Raw genomic sequence first — 14,175 nt, forward strand, 5'->3', positions numbered from 1 at the left:
AAAGGGATTTTTAGATTTGTACAAGGGGGTCGTGTTGTAAGAAAATTCTTACCTCTATAATTCTTCATATGGCTGTCATACTCCCCCCTCCCCTTTGTTGCCAAATTAAACACATCTAGTTCTTACTTTTCCAACCCCTTTATCTGTTTGCTTACCTCTAGTTCCTGTTGTTTCTCCACAGCAACCTTAAATTGCAGAGCCCACAGTGCTCTAGTTGGAGGCCTAACCAACCCAGCACCAAATACAATGGTACTATATTATCTCCTAGCTTACAGATGGAATTCTGTGCTGCATTTAACAGTAGCATAATATGTATTTATGGCAACTGCATCACATAGCTACTTCATTAGCTCAGATTCTGTCTAAAACCCCTAGACCCCTCTGAGCAATATACCTAGGTAGTAACCTTCCCTTATTCTGTCATGGTGCAATTGGTTTTTCTTCCCAGTATGGAACACCTTGCGTTATCTTTGACTTAATTTTGTCATTTAGCATTCACTCCTCCAATCTATCAGGATCCTTTTGAGTTTTGATTTTATCTTCCAAAGCATTTGGAATCAGTTCTGTGCCATCTGCAAACTTGATCAGAAAACTCTCTACCCCAGTAGCCAAATAATGAATTGTTAAATAGTGTTGAACCCTAAAATAGGACCCTATGGAACCTCACTTGTAGTCTGCTGCCATTTGGAAATGGATCTGGTTTTAGCCAGTGTCTGCTTATGGCTTATTCAGTCAATTATGTATCCATCTAACAGTAATTCTAGCTATTCTACACCTCTGGTTTACTTATGAAAATGCCATTTTGGACTGTATCAAAAGCCTTTGTAAAGTCCAAGCATGTTATGTCCACTCTTTCCCTTTCTTCTTTTGATAGGCAACTAGTTTAGATAAACAAAATTGATTTGATATTGTCCTCAATTCCAGGTTGGCTGCTAGTGATCACCCCCTCCTCCTGCAGGTTTACAGATTGACTGGGTTTTTTTATCATTTACTCTAATAACTTACTGGTGATTGAAGTCAGTCTGACCAGTCCAATTCCGATTTGCCCTATACCAAAAATTAGTACTATATTAGCCTACCTCCAGTGCTTTGATATCTCAGCCATCACCCATGATTTCCAGTGGCTCCAAGATGCTGTCAGTCAGTTCTTTCAGCACCCTGGAATAAATTTCATCAGGCCCAGACAACTTAAATTTAAATGCATCAGTTTTTATGTTTTCCAGACCTTGTTTGCCTACACTAGCCATAAGCAGTCTCTTAGCAATTAGGTTGCAGTTGTTGCAGAGTAGTTATTGGAGCACTGTACCTGCAGTTTCCTATTTTTCTGCCCAACACTTTGGAAGCTTTTCTACATCAAGTAGTTCTTCTTATAGCCACAGTCATCTGTGGCAGTTTTTAATCTTTCCACTGGGTTGGAGTAGCTTTTTATTGAACCTCCAATATTATCTTTAGGCATTCCCATCCTCTCCTGGACTCCCATAAAGGAAGGAACATGCTTGCCATAAGCCAAGATCAGCTATAGGTCTCTAGGTGCCCAATTCAAATGCTCTCAAGTGAGCTACTTCAGCTTATAATTAATAAGGCTATTATCAGCAATTCATAACTATAATCTACATAGTTTGAAAAAGCATATTAAACTACTTAAAACTTTAGTTTTGGCTTGACTCCTGAATGGAAAAAATCCAGCTTTACAGCAAGTGTAAGAACAGCAGGAGATAACACTTCACTGGATGTTTTCTATTGTCATTGGACCACACATACATGCAGAAATACAAACAGTTGCTTTATTTTTATTTTGAACTGTAGCAAAGCTCAGTAGGTTAAACCACCTCAGACAGAGGTCAACCATTTCAGAAAACATCTTGTTGGATGTTGAAGCTTGCAGTAAAAAGGCAAGTCTGTAATACACAGTATTTATATCATACAGGATACACAATAAATTAATATCTACATGCAACATACCTACAGAAAGTTACATACACAATGTAAAAAAATACAGTATTGTTTGCTTGTTTTAAGATTTTAAATTTTTTTCTGTACATTTTTTGAATTTACATTTTTATATACATTTTTTGTAAACTTTTTTTGTATGTTTATAAAACCAAGTATAAAACGTTTATGAGCTTAACAGCACCATTCACATCTCTCTGCACATCTTCAAAAGATGTTCACATCTAACAACAATTAACCTTAGCTTGTTGCCCCTTCATTTCTACTTTGGCACCACCATACTAATACCGTTATTCCACAATGAGCTTTCTCACTTGCTAACTACCCTAGCAGTAATGCAATCTATGCTAAATCTGTACTTTCACAAAAATGCATTACCAACTGTCATTACAACAAATCATTTTCAGCTTCACATTTACCCAGTATTTCTGCAGAATACGAACTCTTCCCCCCAGCCTTTTTCACCTAATCTAACTTGTTTGCATGCTTATGTAGTCAATTAATAATGTGAACATACTGAAATCAACTACAAGGGTTAAATATTTAAAGGAATGTAGACTTAGCAAATTTAACATGTTAAATACTTTCTAGTCTAGTGTGAATTCACGTTAACATGAAGATTTTAAAATACTGAAGTTCATATTAAGAACTTCAGTGCAAGCTTGTCTGCACTAGTTTAAGAAAAAACAACACCTAAAAACCCCCACAAAAACACCACCCCCAGCAAATCCTGGCAACACTTAAGTTATCCTTGTTTGTACAAATGGACTTAAGTACTGTCTAGAAGGAAACCTATATTCCTCCCAAAATACATCATGCAAACTCCCAATTAAACCAGGACCCCCCATGTTTTAAAAAACAAAAGGTTTTTTAATCCTTTTAAAGTATATCATTAAAAGATATCATTTTGATTAAAATATTCCTGCCAGAACAAATATAGCATGTGATAATTTGTTTTGTTTTTTGCAGTTTGAGTGTTTTCAGGCAATATTACTATTAAAAGCAGCCCAAGATGCTGTAAGGCCCAGCTCAATAAGGTACCAGAATATCGTACACAAGGTATTATTAGCCCACTTCAGCTGGAATTACACATGTGCTTAAGTATTTTGCTGAGCTGTCCCTAAACAAAGGTTTGCTTTCATCTCTGATCGTTCTGGCCAGATGAATAAAAGCTTGTAAGGTCTGCCTCTTAAGTATTCCATAGCAAGTCTGCCTTGAAGCAAAAGTATGTGACATACTACTCATATTATTGCTAAGAAAGTCTATGGTATGTTAAAAACCCTCATCTAGTGCAATTTTATTTTTGAGCCGGACAGCTGAGAGCTTGCTGTTTTGACTTGAGCTTCAGGTCAAAGAAAAAGGAGCCTTCCAGATCACTAGGAGGAGAACTGCAAAGGCTTTCTTCTCCACAGCTCATATCTTCACAGGAGTCTTCGCTGAAAAGAACATAAGGAAAGAAAGTTACACGTGGCTTACTGAGTTACAAGTATTTAGAGGGGAAGACAGCCAAGTATTTCTTGACCTTGTTTCCTTAAAGTTATTTTGCAGTGGGATGTCAGAAACCAGGTGTCCTAGCTCTCTGTGCCACTGAAAGACTTACTTAAGTAATATACCAAGTACTGTGCTCCCCACAGTTAAAACCGCAGCATGTTGCAGCTATTTTTGTTTACAGCCCACAAGACTCTATATTATCACCAGTCCCTAAGCAAGACAAATGGCCCTGTATGCATGGCTACTGGATTTGTACTCTTGCAGAATGGCAGCCCTGCTATGAACTATGTGTTAGACATTTTACAAGCATTAAGGTGCATGGCAACAGGACTGAGCTTTTATGATCATGTCAGTAGGTAAAGCTGTGCAGAGAACTTATCTAGTTAGGGAACGCCTTGCCTCACTCACTCCCTGTCCCTCATTCTGCTTCTATAATCCACACTTCGTCTACTGTGTACATCCCACCGTAGTTCTCTAGGACAGAGCACCTTGTTTTCAACAGAAGCACAATATAATAGTATTGTTTTTCTAATGAAAGGGAGTAACTAAAAAAAAAAGGTGCCTCTTTATTAAAAAAAATATAATGTTTTCAAGCTTATGCAAACAAACCAACCAACAACTCCCCCCCACAAAAGAATCCCCATGTCTCACCTAAGGTTTTCCCTCTAATCGTGCTGGTAGGGGATGCCAGCCTATGATCTTCTAAATCTGCTCCCCCTAAATATGAGACCTGCTACCCCAGATCTACCAGCTTTTTCTTAAACATTGGGGACAAACAAGAAAAGTGGTGGGATAAAGTGACCTTCTAAAAAGTTAGTAACAGAAGTACTACTTTACTAAGTACCAAGAGCTGCAGGCCAAACGTTCAGTCTTTAAGGACTGTTATGTCAAGGTATGTCACATGACCTCAAGGACTGCTCACTGGGAAGAAGTGATTTTCTAGCTATCCAAAGCCATATAAATGTTTTGGAAATTTAAGTCAAGAGCCTGAATTACAAAGTGTGAGGGAGAGAATTCTGGGAAGTGTTATAAGTAACTAAGAGCTAGTGAATTAGATCCAAATACTGCTTATGACTGATGTGTCACCCTGCTCCTTCCAGGGAAAAGAGAAAGAGAAAAACCCCAGACTAATGCAGGGAAACCAGAACCTCAGAAATTTTACTTACCTCTCACTTTCATTGAAACATCCACCCTCTGGTATCGTTGGCAGCTCAGGAACACTGTAGTAACTATTTTGCAGATTCTGAGCTGTGCGTCTTGATACAATCCAAACTAATTTTTTATGATCTGGTTTGCAACATTCAGGAGAAGAATAATCTGCTAGACATTTCGAAACCAATTCTCTCCAGTAAAGCAGATCACTATCACTGATCTTAAAGACAGGAAAAAATATATATACACAGTTAGTTATGTACTGACAATCTAGAAAGAGACTTTATTATCCTCTCCTTGGAAGTGCACATCAATCAAGTGACTTACTCAAAGTTGGTAAAAGTCATTGCCTATATTGTCCACTTCTAAAAAGGTAAACTCATTTTTTAGCTGCATAAGCAAGTTTAAATTGTTCACCTGTGTGGAGTGTTTGAAATCAATACCCAAGACACTAGTCGAGATATGAGATCACAAGACGCTTGTGATGCATTTTGCTTGTACATTTAGTACAAGCACAATTCCACTGGCAAAGTGGACACTACTTGGAAATCCCTATTTCAAGGGCTGTTATTAAAAACTAGCAAATTGCTCACCAAAACTGACAGGGGGGGCAGTGGCAGGGACAGAGCCCAGTGTTCAGCCCTGCACCTCCCCAACTAGCCCAGCCCCCTTCAGGGCTGACCCTGTTCCCCCCACCCAACAGTTTGGGTTTGGGGATGCTCTCCTTTCTTCCTCCCCCCTCCACTGTGGGCCCAACCCTGTTGCCCCACCCACCTGCCATGGTGGCTCTGCCTGTTTTGGGGTTGGGGCTGCTCCCTGCACCCTCTACTTCAGCCATTCCCCCCACCTCTCATCTCTCCTCCCACTCTGGGGCTAGGCCCACGTCCACCCCCACACTGCCCACAGCTTTGGGTCCGGGCCCACTCCCCTCACTGCCACACCAGTGCCACCACTGCCCCATGACTGCAGGCCTGGCAGTGGCCTTGTGCCCTGGCCCAGTGGGAGCCATGGGCCCAGTAGCAGCAGTGGGCGCAGGCCCAGCAGCAGTGGCAGAGGGCCCAAGCCCAGTAGCTGCGGGGTGGTGGCTGCGGCTACTGGTAGCCACCCTGTCCCCTCCCTGCCAGCTCTTGCTGGGGTGAGGCGGGTGCTTCAGCCCCTGGTACAAAGGAGCAGATTGCAGGGGGGGGCGGCCGCGAGTGAGACCAGCACTGCTGGCCTCACCCCCAGCTCCATTCCCACCAGCCCCCTCTGCCTTCCAAGAAGCAAGGGGGAAGAGGGGCAGGGGCCAAGCCAGCTCAGCTGGCCTGGCCCCTCATCCATTTTCATGGCAGTGCTCTGCCATCTGTCCTGTCAGTGTAGAGCACTCCAACTGGTTGCCAAAACAGCCAGAGTTCAAATAAAGCATTATGGACAGACAGACAGACAGACAGACTACAGCTTATTATAATATTAGAATACTCCTCTTCTATAAGATAAGGGATCATAAGAAAACCTAAAATATTATACCTAAGACAGATAAGTGTAGCTTTAAGGGTTGCCTTATATTTAAGGGGTTGTCTTGACTGTGGAAGACTCTGGTTAATGCTATTACAATGATTTACTAGGTGGTTTCATAATTCACTTAACAGCATTCAGTTTCCAGCAACATGTCTATGGCTGCATGCATACATTCAAATAATCTGGGAGAAATCTCCCAGGTTTGTTCACCTAGTAGAGAAACTAACTCAGAGCCACATGTATAGCCATGAATGCCCGTTTCCCCCCACTGCTTACTCTTACTCCTGCTCTAGCAGGCTCCATCCTGCTTCAGCCTTGGGCATGGAGCATACTGTTGCTCCAGCTCCAGCCCCAACCTGGCTTGGTAACAGCGGCAGCTTGGGATAGGCTCCAAAGCTGGGCTGTGCTGTCACGTCACTGCTGCTGCTGTCACTAAGCTAGACCAGAATAAATCCATGCTCTGTGCCCCCAGCTGGAGCAGGGACAGCCTGCTGCAGCCAGAGATGGGGATGGGGAAAGGAAAAGGAAACCTAAGGCTGTGGGTTGGAGATAGAAAGGCACCAGGGGGCAAGGTGTGGGGAGGCAAGGAGCAGGGGTCAAGCCATTTTTGCCAGGTACCTCCTACACGTCTTCGCTAGAAGAAATTGGATGCTTTCTTTAAAAAAAATACAGACTGTGTTAACCAGTTATACTACTTCACAAAACCTAAGAGCCATTAAAATAAAAGGTTTTTCCACTTTCACTCCATTAGATTGGATGAAGAGAATACTGTTATAATATAGGATGGAGATAACTGTTTAAACAGTTAGGCTTTTAAACTGAAGAAAGGTTTAAGCAAATAAGAGAGTTCATTTCCAGTTCAACACAACCACTGCATGACAGCATCTCTCAGGCTCCTGAATCTTGTAGAATAACTTCTCTAGTTAAACACAAAAAGTAAGATGATGTGCAAAGTGAGTACAGCAATTATCCACTTGACTATTTAATATGCATTAGGAATGTTAAAGTTGATTTACATTGCTAGAAGCATACCTAAACTGTTTTAAGATTTATGAAATATGAAATGGCTCCTCAGGACAGATTTATTAGTTGAGGAAATCTGGGTTTACTGTGCTCTTAAACCATCTATATATGCCAGGTTTTTCTGCTCTTTTTCAGAACTAGTGAAAGCTCAATGCTTAAGACAGCCCTAAGCCCTCTGATTTAACAAACACAAACAAAAGTTAAGGAGTACATTTATATAAGGTCATATTTTAAGAGTAACATGCAAGCCATCTCCCATATAAGAAGCAGGATGACAAATGGCTTCTACAAAGTTCTTCTAACAAAATGGTTTAGAGAAGAGGAATCTGACTAACAGCTTAACTATACAAGCCTCCAGTGCACAGGCTCCAGGTGGCTACAAGGGCCAAGCAGTGGTGAGGGGGAGGGTTGTGGGTGGGCAGTCCAGAGCAGGTGTGGGGCAGGCCAGGTTTGGGGCTGTGTGTATGGGTTCCAGCTGGTCTACTCTGGCCAGGGTGAGTCCGGAATGGGTGCAGGGCAGGCCAGGGGCAGGGCTGAGGCTCTGTGCACTGTAGGCAGTGGTGGGGAGGAGCCGCAGGGCACACAGACTCCAGGCTGTTGCAGGGAGGGAAGAAATGCTGACCATCCCACAGCAAGTCCTCAGAACTGGTTATGTGGCCCACAGGCCTAAATAAACTGCCCACCCTGGTCTACTCCCTGGTGAAGAAGTAAAAGCCTACTACACCCATGTCATTTGGGAGCATGTGCAAAGCATATTCTAGCTTTCTTGAGACATGGTGACATGGTACTAGGAGTTCCCCCTCCCCCCCACAATAAAACTTTCTAGAAGTGAAAGTTATTCAGCCCCCATAAACATTGTTTAGGTTGCAGAGGCATCCAACATTCAACCAAGAGCTTCAACACCACAAGAAGCTTAAAGGAGGGGGTACTGGTTTCACCCAGTACACTGAAGTACCCAGGCTATGTTGAGGCAAACCCATTGATATAGTGGTACTTCATTAGTTAAATGTTATAACTCTAACAGCTGCATTAAACACCCAGACAATATATGTTTTACCTTTGAATGCTTCTGAACACGCAGAAGAATCTCAAACAGCTCAACAGATTTCAAAGTTTGAACTTCCAGAGTCAGAAGACACAAGGCTAATATGGATGGCTGGAAGTACAAAACACACTGCTCAGCATACATGGATCCAAAACTAATAACAAGTTTCCAAACCAAAAAATAATAGTTTCATACTTTTGCTTTAGAAAAGACTAATCGGCAGTTGCAAGCCTTCAGTTGTGCTTCCAATTTATCAAGGTTCAATACATCTTTCCTATAAAATGAGAAAGGAAAAGAAAATGTTTTATATACTAATGAATACAAGTAAGAAGCTTGTCCGCTTTTCAGTCAGACTGCTGAAGTAGGGAGGGAAGATGGGGGAGTCTTATAAGCATGGATCCCCATATTTTGCAATGCTATGCTAGAACTGTACTTACCTTTCTGAGGTATGACAGAGTACAATAGTATGGAACAAGTGCAAAAAAGTTAAGGCAGTAGTAGCTTTAAATTCAAAGTGCAGTTTTTCTGAAATTATTTTTTCCATCCGCTTCAAGTCGGACACAGTGCATTTACATTGGCTAATCCTGATGATGTCATGAGTGGATGGAATACTGCATTCTTCTTCAACTACTCGAGCAGCAAGCTGAAAACAACAAACTCCAATGCAAGATAAATGCTTCGGTTTCACCTGGGGAAAACAAACAAACAAAAAAGAGCATTATGAATAATTTATAGTTTGCCAACTATCTAGTCACCGCTAATGTATTAAAATCTACATAATATATTAAATAATGTTTAATAATAATACAAAATCTTTACAGCTAAAACATCTAAAGTTATATTTTAGACTGTATGGCAGGGGCAAACTCATTCAGCCCTGCAGGTCAGACTGATACAATAGGGCTGGTCCATGAGCCAATCCAGACCTGCAGACCAGCTTCATATTCTGGATCTGGAGCAGCTACCACATGCTGCATGACCCTAGAGTTCTGGAGTGGCAGCATATGAGCTGGAATGGGTGCCCCATACATCTGGTTTGCTCCACATGTTGCCTGTGGGTCACTTCAAAACCCACATGCAGCACCAAAGGCTGGATGATGTGGCCCTGCAGATAGGATCTGGCCCACAGGCTGCATATCTGACACCCCTGCTGTAGGGTTTGGGAACAGAATCTGTCAACTGTGTACAGTACTGGCTAGCACAATGGGGACTTAAGCTTGGTTGTGGCTTCCTGCCATTACTGCAGTATGAGTTGCAGTCAAGAGGCCTACACCACCTTTGCTGGTATGTGACACACCTGTAAAAATGTCCTATACATGATATACTTAGTCATAAATAGTTTTATTGGGAAGCTTCCAACAAAATACTATTGGTATGACAAAAATAGTGCATGAGGGCAAGAAAAAAAATTTTTAAAAAAGATCCTTCATACAGATTCTCCCCCACCCGCAAAAAAAACCAACTGATCATTGCTATCTGAGGCCCCAATAAATATTCACTTAATAACACAATGGGATCTGATCTTGGATCCTAACAACCACACTTCCTGCCATGCCACAAGAACACTGGAAATGTCAAAAAAACTTCAGGTGTAGCCTAGCTGCATGTATGATTTTTCAACGTCCCAGCAAACCAGGTGATTTGGGAGAGGTTCCCTAATCCTGGAGCCCTCCTGCACTGGGAAAGTCAGAAAAGTACATGTGCAGCCCAGTGGTGGACATATGTTGGGACCTTTTAAAAACTATGTAGACCCAAGATCGGGGCACCCTTCCCTGATCCCAGGGTCCCCATAATTAGGATGTGTCAAGGACTTGCTCTACAGGTCCTTGGAACATGCTGGGCAAAGCAGTCAAACTTCTGGATTGGAGGGAGCCCCAGCTGATGAACTCCCCTCAACTCAGCACCTTGAAAACACCTGGCTATTGGCCTGCTCACTATGGGGGAGCCGTCAAACAGGTTGCATGGTGAGTTTACCCTACCACATGTTCAATTTAAAGTATGATAGAAACCAGCCACAAACAAAGTTACACATATTTTGTGGAATATTTGTGTGGCTGGTTTCTCATTTTGTTGCACCATTGATTGCCTGAACGTGTGGATGCGTTACTGTTTATGGCATAATTAACAGGTTAATCTTGTCTTCAGTGTAATGTGCAACAGGGCCCAAGCAACAGAAGGGAACTAATTCCATAACTGAACCTCCTTTACTGAGAACACCTCTAAAGGAAAAGTGTAAACGTATACAGTATTGATGCTTTAAGGTTAGTTTGTAAAATATGACTGGTTATTTTGGTTGCTTTCTTTTCCGCCCCATTCCTCTTCTCTGTTTTATTTGCCTGATGAAGACTATGTTCTTGCCCTGAAAAGCCTATTTTTTTTGTTACATTGGGAATGAACAAACCACAATTGTAGTTGTATGTTAACTGTTGTGCAAAGTTGTGGCACTGTATAAATCTTCTAATCCTTCTCATCTTTCCTGAGGGACTTAATTCTCCTCGGAATTTAAGAACCACTCTCAGATTGTTAGTAGTTGGGAGGCAGGTCCTACAGCTGTTTATTACTGAAAAAACTTGATTTGTTTTCTGCTCAAATTAGCAAAAAGACTTAATGAATGTAAAGCCAGAATCATGCACATTTGATACTTTGCCACTACAAAGTATCTACAGTTCTTTCCTACTCAAGATACCTTCATAAGAGCCAAGAATCTGTCCAGAATGTTCACAGCAAGGACAAACGTTTCAGTTGTAAATCCAAAAAAATTGGTTAGACTCCAAAGATCTTCAACCTTGGCATTCCTTAATCTTGGACATAACGTGTTTTCATTCTGCAGTAGAAGGAGCAAAGTCAGCTTTCATCATTGCTGGTTGTGAAGAACTTAGAAACACGCAAGGTCACCTCTAGTACAAATTAGATCAACGTGGGGCAAATATTCTCCTCAAAAGAAATACGTTAAAAATAGCAGCTGTGAAAAACCAGTGGCAAGTTACATAACAGGAATCTCACAATACATTCAAGATACGTAGATTAAAGCTAGGCCTTTTCAATCCAGTGCGGTCTCCAGCTGGCACTAGACCCATATTTTTAGTGTGCTAGTACAAGAACTTTGTTACCTAAACTCATTAAACATTAAATAAGTACAGTCCCCCAAGGTGTTTGCATTACTGTCCACCAGAATGCAAATATCTCGGAATTACTGGGAAATGGACCACTAACATCTTAACACTTGTATATCTATTGATTTGGGTATATCTGGAGTGGCTTTTAAACCTATACCTAGCCAAGCTTCCCTTTTCAGTGTCCATTCAAAGAAGAAAAAAAAAAAAAATCTGTATTTTGTATCATGAACAATTTAGTAAATGTATTCCGTTCTATAGACCCCAGCAATACTAAATCATACAGGTCAACACTATGGAGTGCTCTGGTTAAACATACAGAAACTCATTTCTATTAACCAACTTGTCCAGTTTATGAAGAAATTTCAACCAAAAGTTATCAATTACTGTGTTCACTACTTTGAAAACAAAGCACTAAGACTCCTGCATATTTTATTAAGATCTAAAAATCTTCCCACAGTGCTTCCTACATTTAAAAGGACACAATCATTCTAAAAACATCACTGCAAAATGTCATACCAAAGTCAATGGGACAGAGGGAACAAGGAACAGGCAGATCTGTTTTAGACCTGGCACTAGGCTCCACTCCAAACCTCCCCCCCGCCCCAACCAAAAAGTTCCCAAAGACCCAAGAACCCCAACACTTACTGAAACCAGCATTTAAATATCTGCTGAAATGTAAGCACTGCCCTTCCCTAAGCAACGCCCTGAATTGAGATATTAGGTTATTAAAACAGAAAGGGTTTAAAATCTAGTTTCTCTCTCACAGCTAAGCACCATTTGTTTCTTTGTCAATTCCCCCGTGGTTTGCTAATGAAAACAAACTAGCCTGCTTCACTTTTGTTTGTAATCAGTTTTATAATTTTGATATTTATGGATACATGCAGTGCTGGAACACAGACACCAAAGGGAAACAAAAAAAGATCCTGCAGAGAGCTTTCCAATGTGAAAAAGAATATTTAGCATACCAAGACTATTAACCGGTTATGCCATTTAAACAGCTGGCTCGTCTACCAAAGTAGGGCTAGTCAATGTAAATGTTGGAACTCAAATGCAGTAAGATAACCAAAAATAAGGGGGTGCATATATAGGCAAAAAAGATAGTGGGGAACTTTAAAAAACCAGGTGGGTGAATACTCAGGTTTCCTACAAGTTTGTACCTACACATTGCATATTGTGCGTTCAGTTCAAATCCTGCCCTGTAAAACGACCGATAATTCAATTTCATGAACTGCTTTCTGTGCTACAGCCAGCTTTCACCGTCTCCCAACTGAAGAACTCCATCTCCCAGCCCAGAAAAGGAAGCCTCCTTCCTCCTCACCTCAGCTGTGCGCTCAATCAGGCTCAGCCCCTTCTCCCGAGGCTGAAATTTCCATTCTTGCTCCAGGTGCAGATTTAACTGTTTGAAAAGCCAGAAAGCTTCGTTGCTCAGTGGTTCCGCGACATCCAAATCCTTCATCTTAAAAATCAAACAAGCAGCTTCAATAGCTGGCAACTTGCCACTGAATCAGGACTGGACAGTGGGAGACAGCTGGAAGCTGGAGTCCAGTATCAGGGTAAAGCCTTCTGAGGTGGCTTGCCAAGCTGAACACCCGCACTCTCAGCCTATAGAAAAATGAAGGGGGCTGTTCTTGTCTAACCCCACGCTGGAGGGGGGGGGGGGGCTGCAAGGGAGGGGTGTGGAGAAGAGGCTGTGAACTGATGAGAAAGGAGAGAGGGGTTATACGGCTCTTCCCCTCCCCCTGACCAGATGGAGGGGCCAGAGAGGTCTCCTCCCCCTGCCCAGTGGGCATGTGGGCAGTCACGTAGGCAGGCAGAGGGGAGAACTGAGGGAAGCAGCTGCTCTGGGAGGGGCATTTGCTGGACTGTCCCTTGTGGGAGGGGCAGAAAGCCTGGCTGCCGTTTGCTGGGCTCTAGGCGATCAGAGAAGACAGGGACCTCAGGGGGGTCACCTCGCCCCACCCCTGCTCAAAGCAGCACCGTCCCCACCTCTCATCCCAACCAAAGCTTTGTCCTCCCAGGGGCAGCGTTGCCAGGTGTCTCAGAATCATATATGTACCATTTCAACCCTTGTACAATCGGTAAGAGTCCAAAATACACGATCACTTCAGAGGCAGCTAAGTGCCGCAGCCAATGTCACAACCCAAGTGTCTCTTTGGGACCTGCGGTCAGCACTTCCCCACAGCTGCCTGCCTCCAAATAAAGACAGACTCCCCTTGGACAACCCAGCTCTCGCTCGCTCGCTCGCCGACCAATAAAGTAAAGACGACGGCTGACTTGCAGACTTTTTTCATTTTCAGTAAATTCTGAGCTTCCAAAAGGATCATTTCCTACTGAAGACCCGGCAAGGCTTATATCACAAGACACAAGGCAGTCCCCTCCCACCCCGATCTCAGCCCAGGCTCTGCCCCGAGGGCCTTCAAAGCCCCGCCCCCCGGCCCGTACACGCACTGAGACCCTGAGGGACCCCCCAAGGGGGCGATCAGACCCCCGCACTCCCAGGCTCTCACCGTTGCCGGGTGGGGAGCGAGCCACAGCGGCGATCGGGCCGGGGGCGACGCCGCCTCCTGGCCCCGGAGAGACGCGCAGCGGCCCCGGCCCCACAGTCACGGCAAGGGCAGCAGCCGCCGCCGCCGCCCCATACCCGACTGCCCCGACCCAGCAGCTGCAGCTGCCTCAAGATGGAGGCGGCGCCGACCCCGCCCCCGCTGTTGTTGTTCTGTGCGGGCAGACGCGGAGGGATCCCGCGGAGGTCCGGTCCGTGAAGTAACGCGAGGGGGAGGGAAAAAGAATCCCCTTCTTAGAGAGGCTGAGCCTGATGTAAGAGCTGGGCACAGCGGGAGACCCACCTGCCTCAGCTTTCCCGGGGGCTTGGGGAAGGGCAGGAAGGAGGGGAGTGTTCTG

The 14,175-nt window shown here is 43.4% G+C and overlaps 1 protein-coding gene across 1 annotated transcript; it reads right to left on the reverse strand.

Annotated features, from left to right (window-relative positions):
• Positions 1-1,764: 1,764 nt before the first annotated feature.
• On the reverse strand, positions 1,765-13,946 carry CCNG2 (cyclin G2). Its single transcript, XM_019556389.1, has 8 exons — positions 13,782-13,946; positions 12,593-12,730; positions 10,845-10,982; positions 8,596-8,846; positions 8,354-8,432; positions 8,171-8,269; positions 4,608-4,813; positions 1,765-3,386 (listed from the first exon to the last, which is right to left on the reverse strand). The coding sequence occupies exons 2-8, from the start codon at positions 12,728-12,730 to the stop codon at positions 3,248-3,250; spliced, it is 1,050 nt and encodes a 349-aa protein (XP_019411934.1). The 5' UTR covers positions 13,782-13,946; the 3' UTR covers positions 1,765-3,247.
• Between the last annotated feature and the right edge of the window lie 229 nt (positions 13,947-14,175).

This window comes from Crocodylus porosus, unplaced genomic scaffold, assembly GCF_001723895.1.
Source record: "Crocodylus porosus isolate Cpor-Errol unplaced genomic scaffold, CroPor_comp1, whole genome shotgun sequence".
NCBI classification, from domain to species: Eukaryota; Metazoa; Chordata; order Crocodylia; family Crocodylidae; genus Crocodylus; species Crocodylus porosus.

Excerpts from the sequence above, each read along its gene's own strand:
- CCNG2 (XM_019556389.1), bottom strand. The coding sequence starts at position 12,730 with ATGAAGGATTTGGATGTCGCGGAACCACTGAGCAACGAAGCTTTCTGG. Across the intron at positions 8,847-10,844 it reads GATTCTTGGCTCTTATGAAG|GTGAAACCGAAGCATTTATC; the intron begins GTATCTTGAGTA and ends TGTTTTCCCCAG. Across the intron at positions 8,433-8,595 it reads CTCTGTCATACCTCAGAAAG|GAAAGATGTATTGAACCTTG; the intron begins GTAAGTACAGTT and ends CTCATTTTATAG.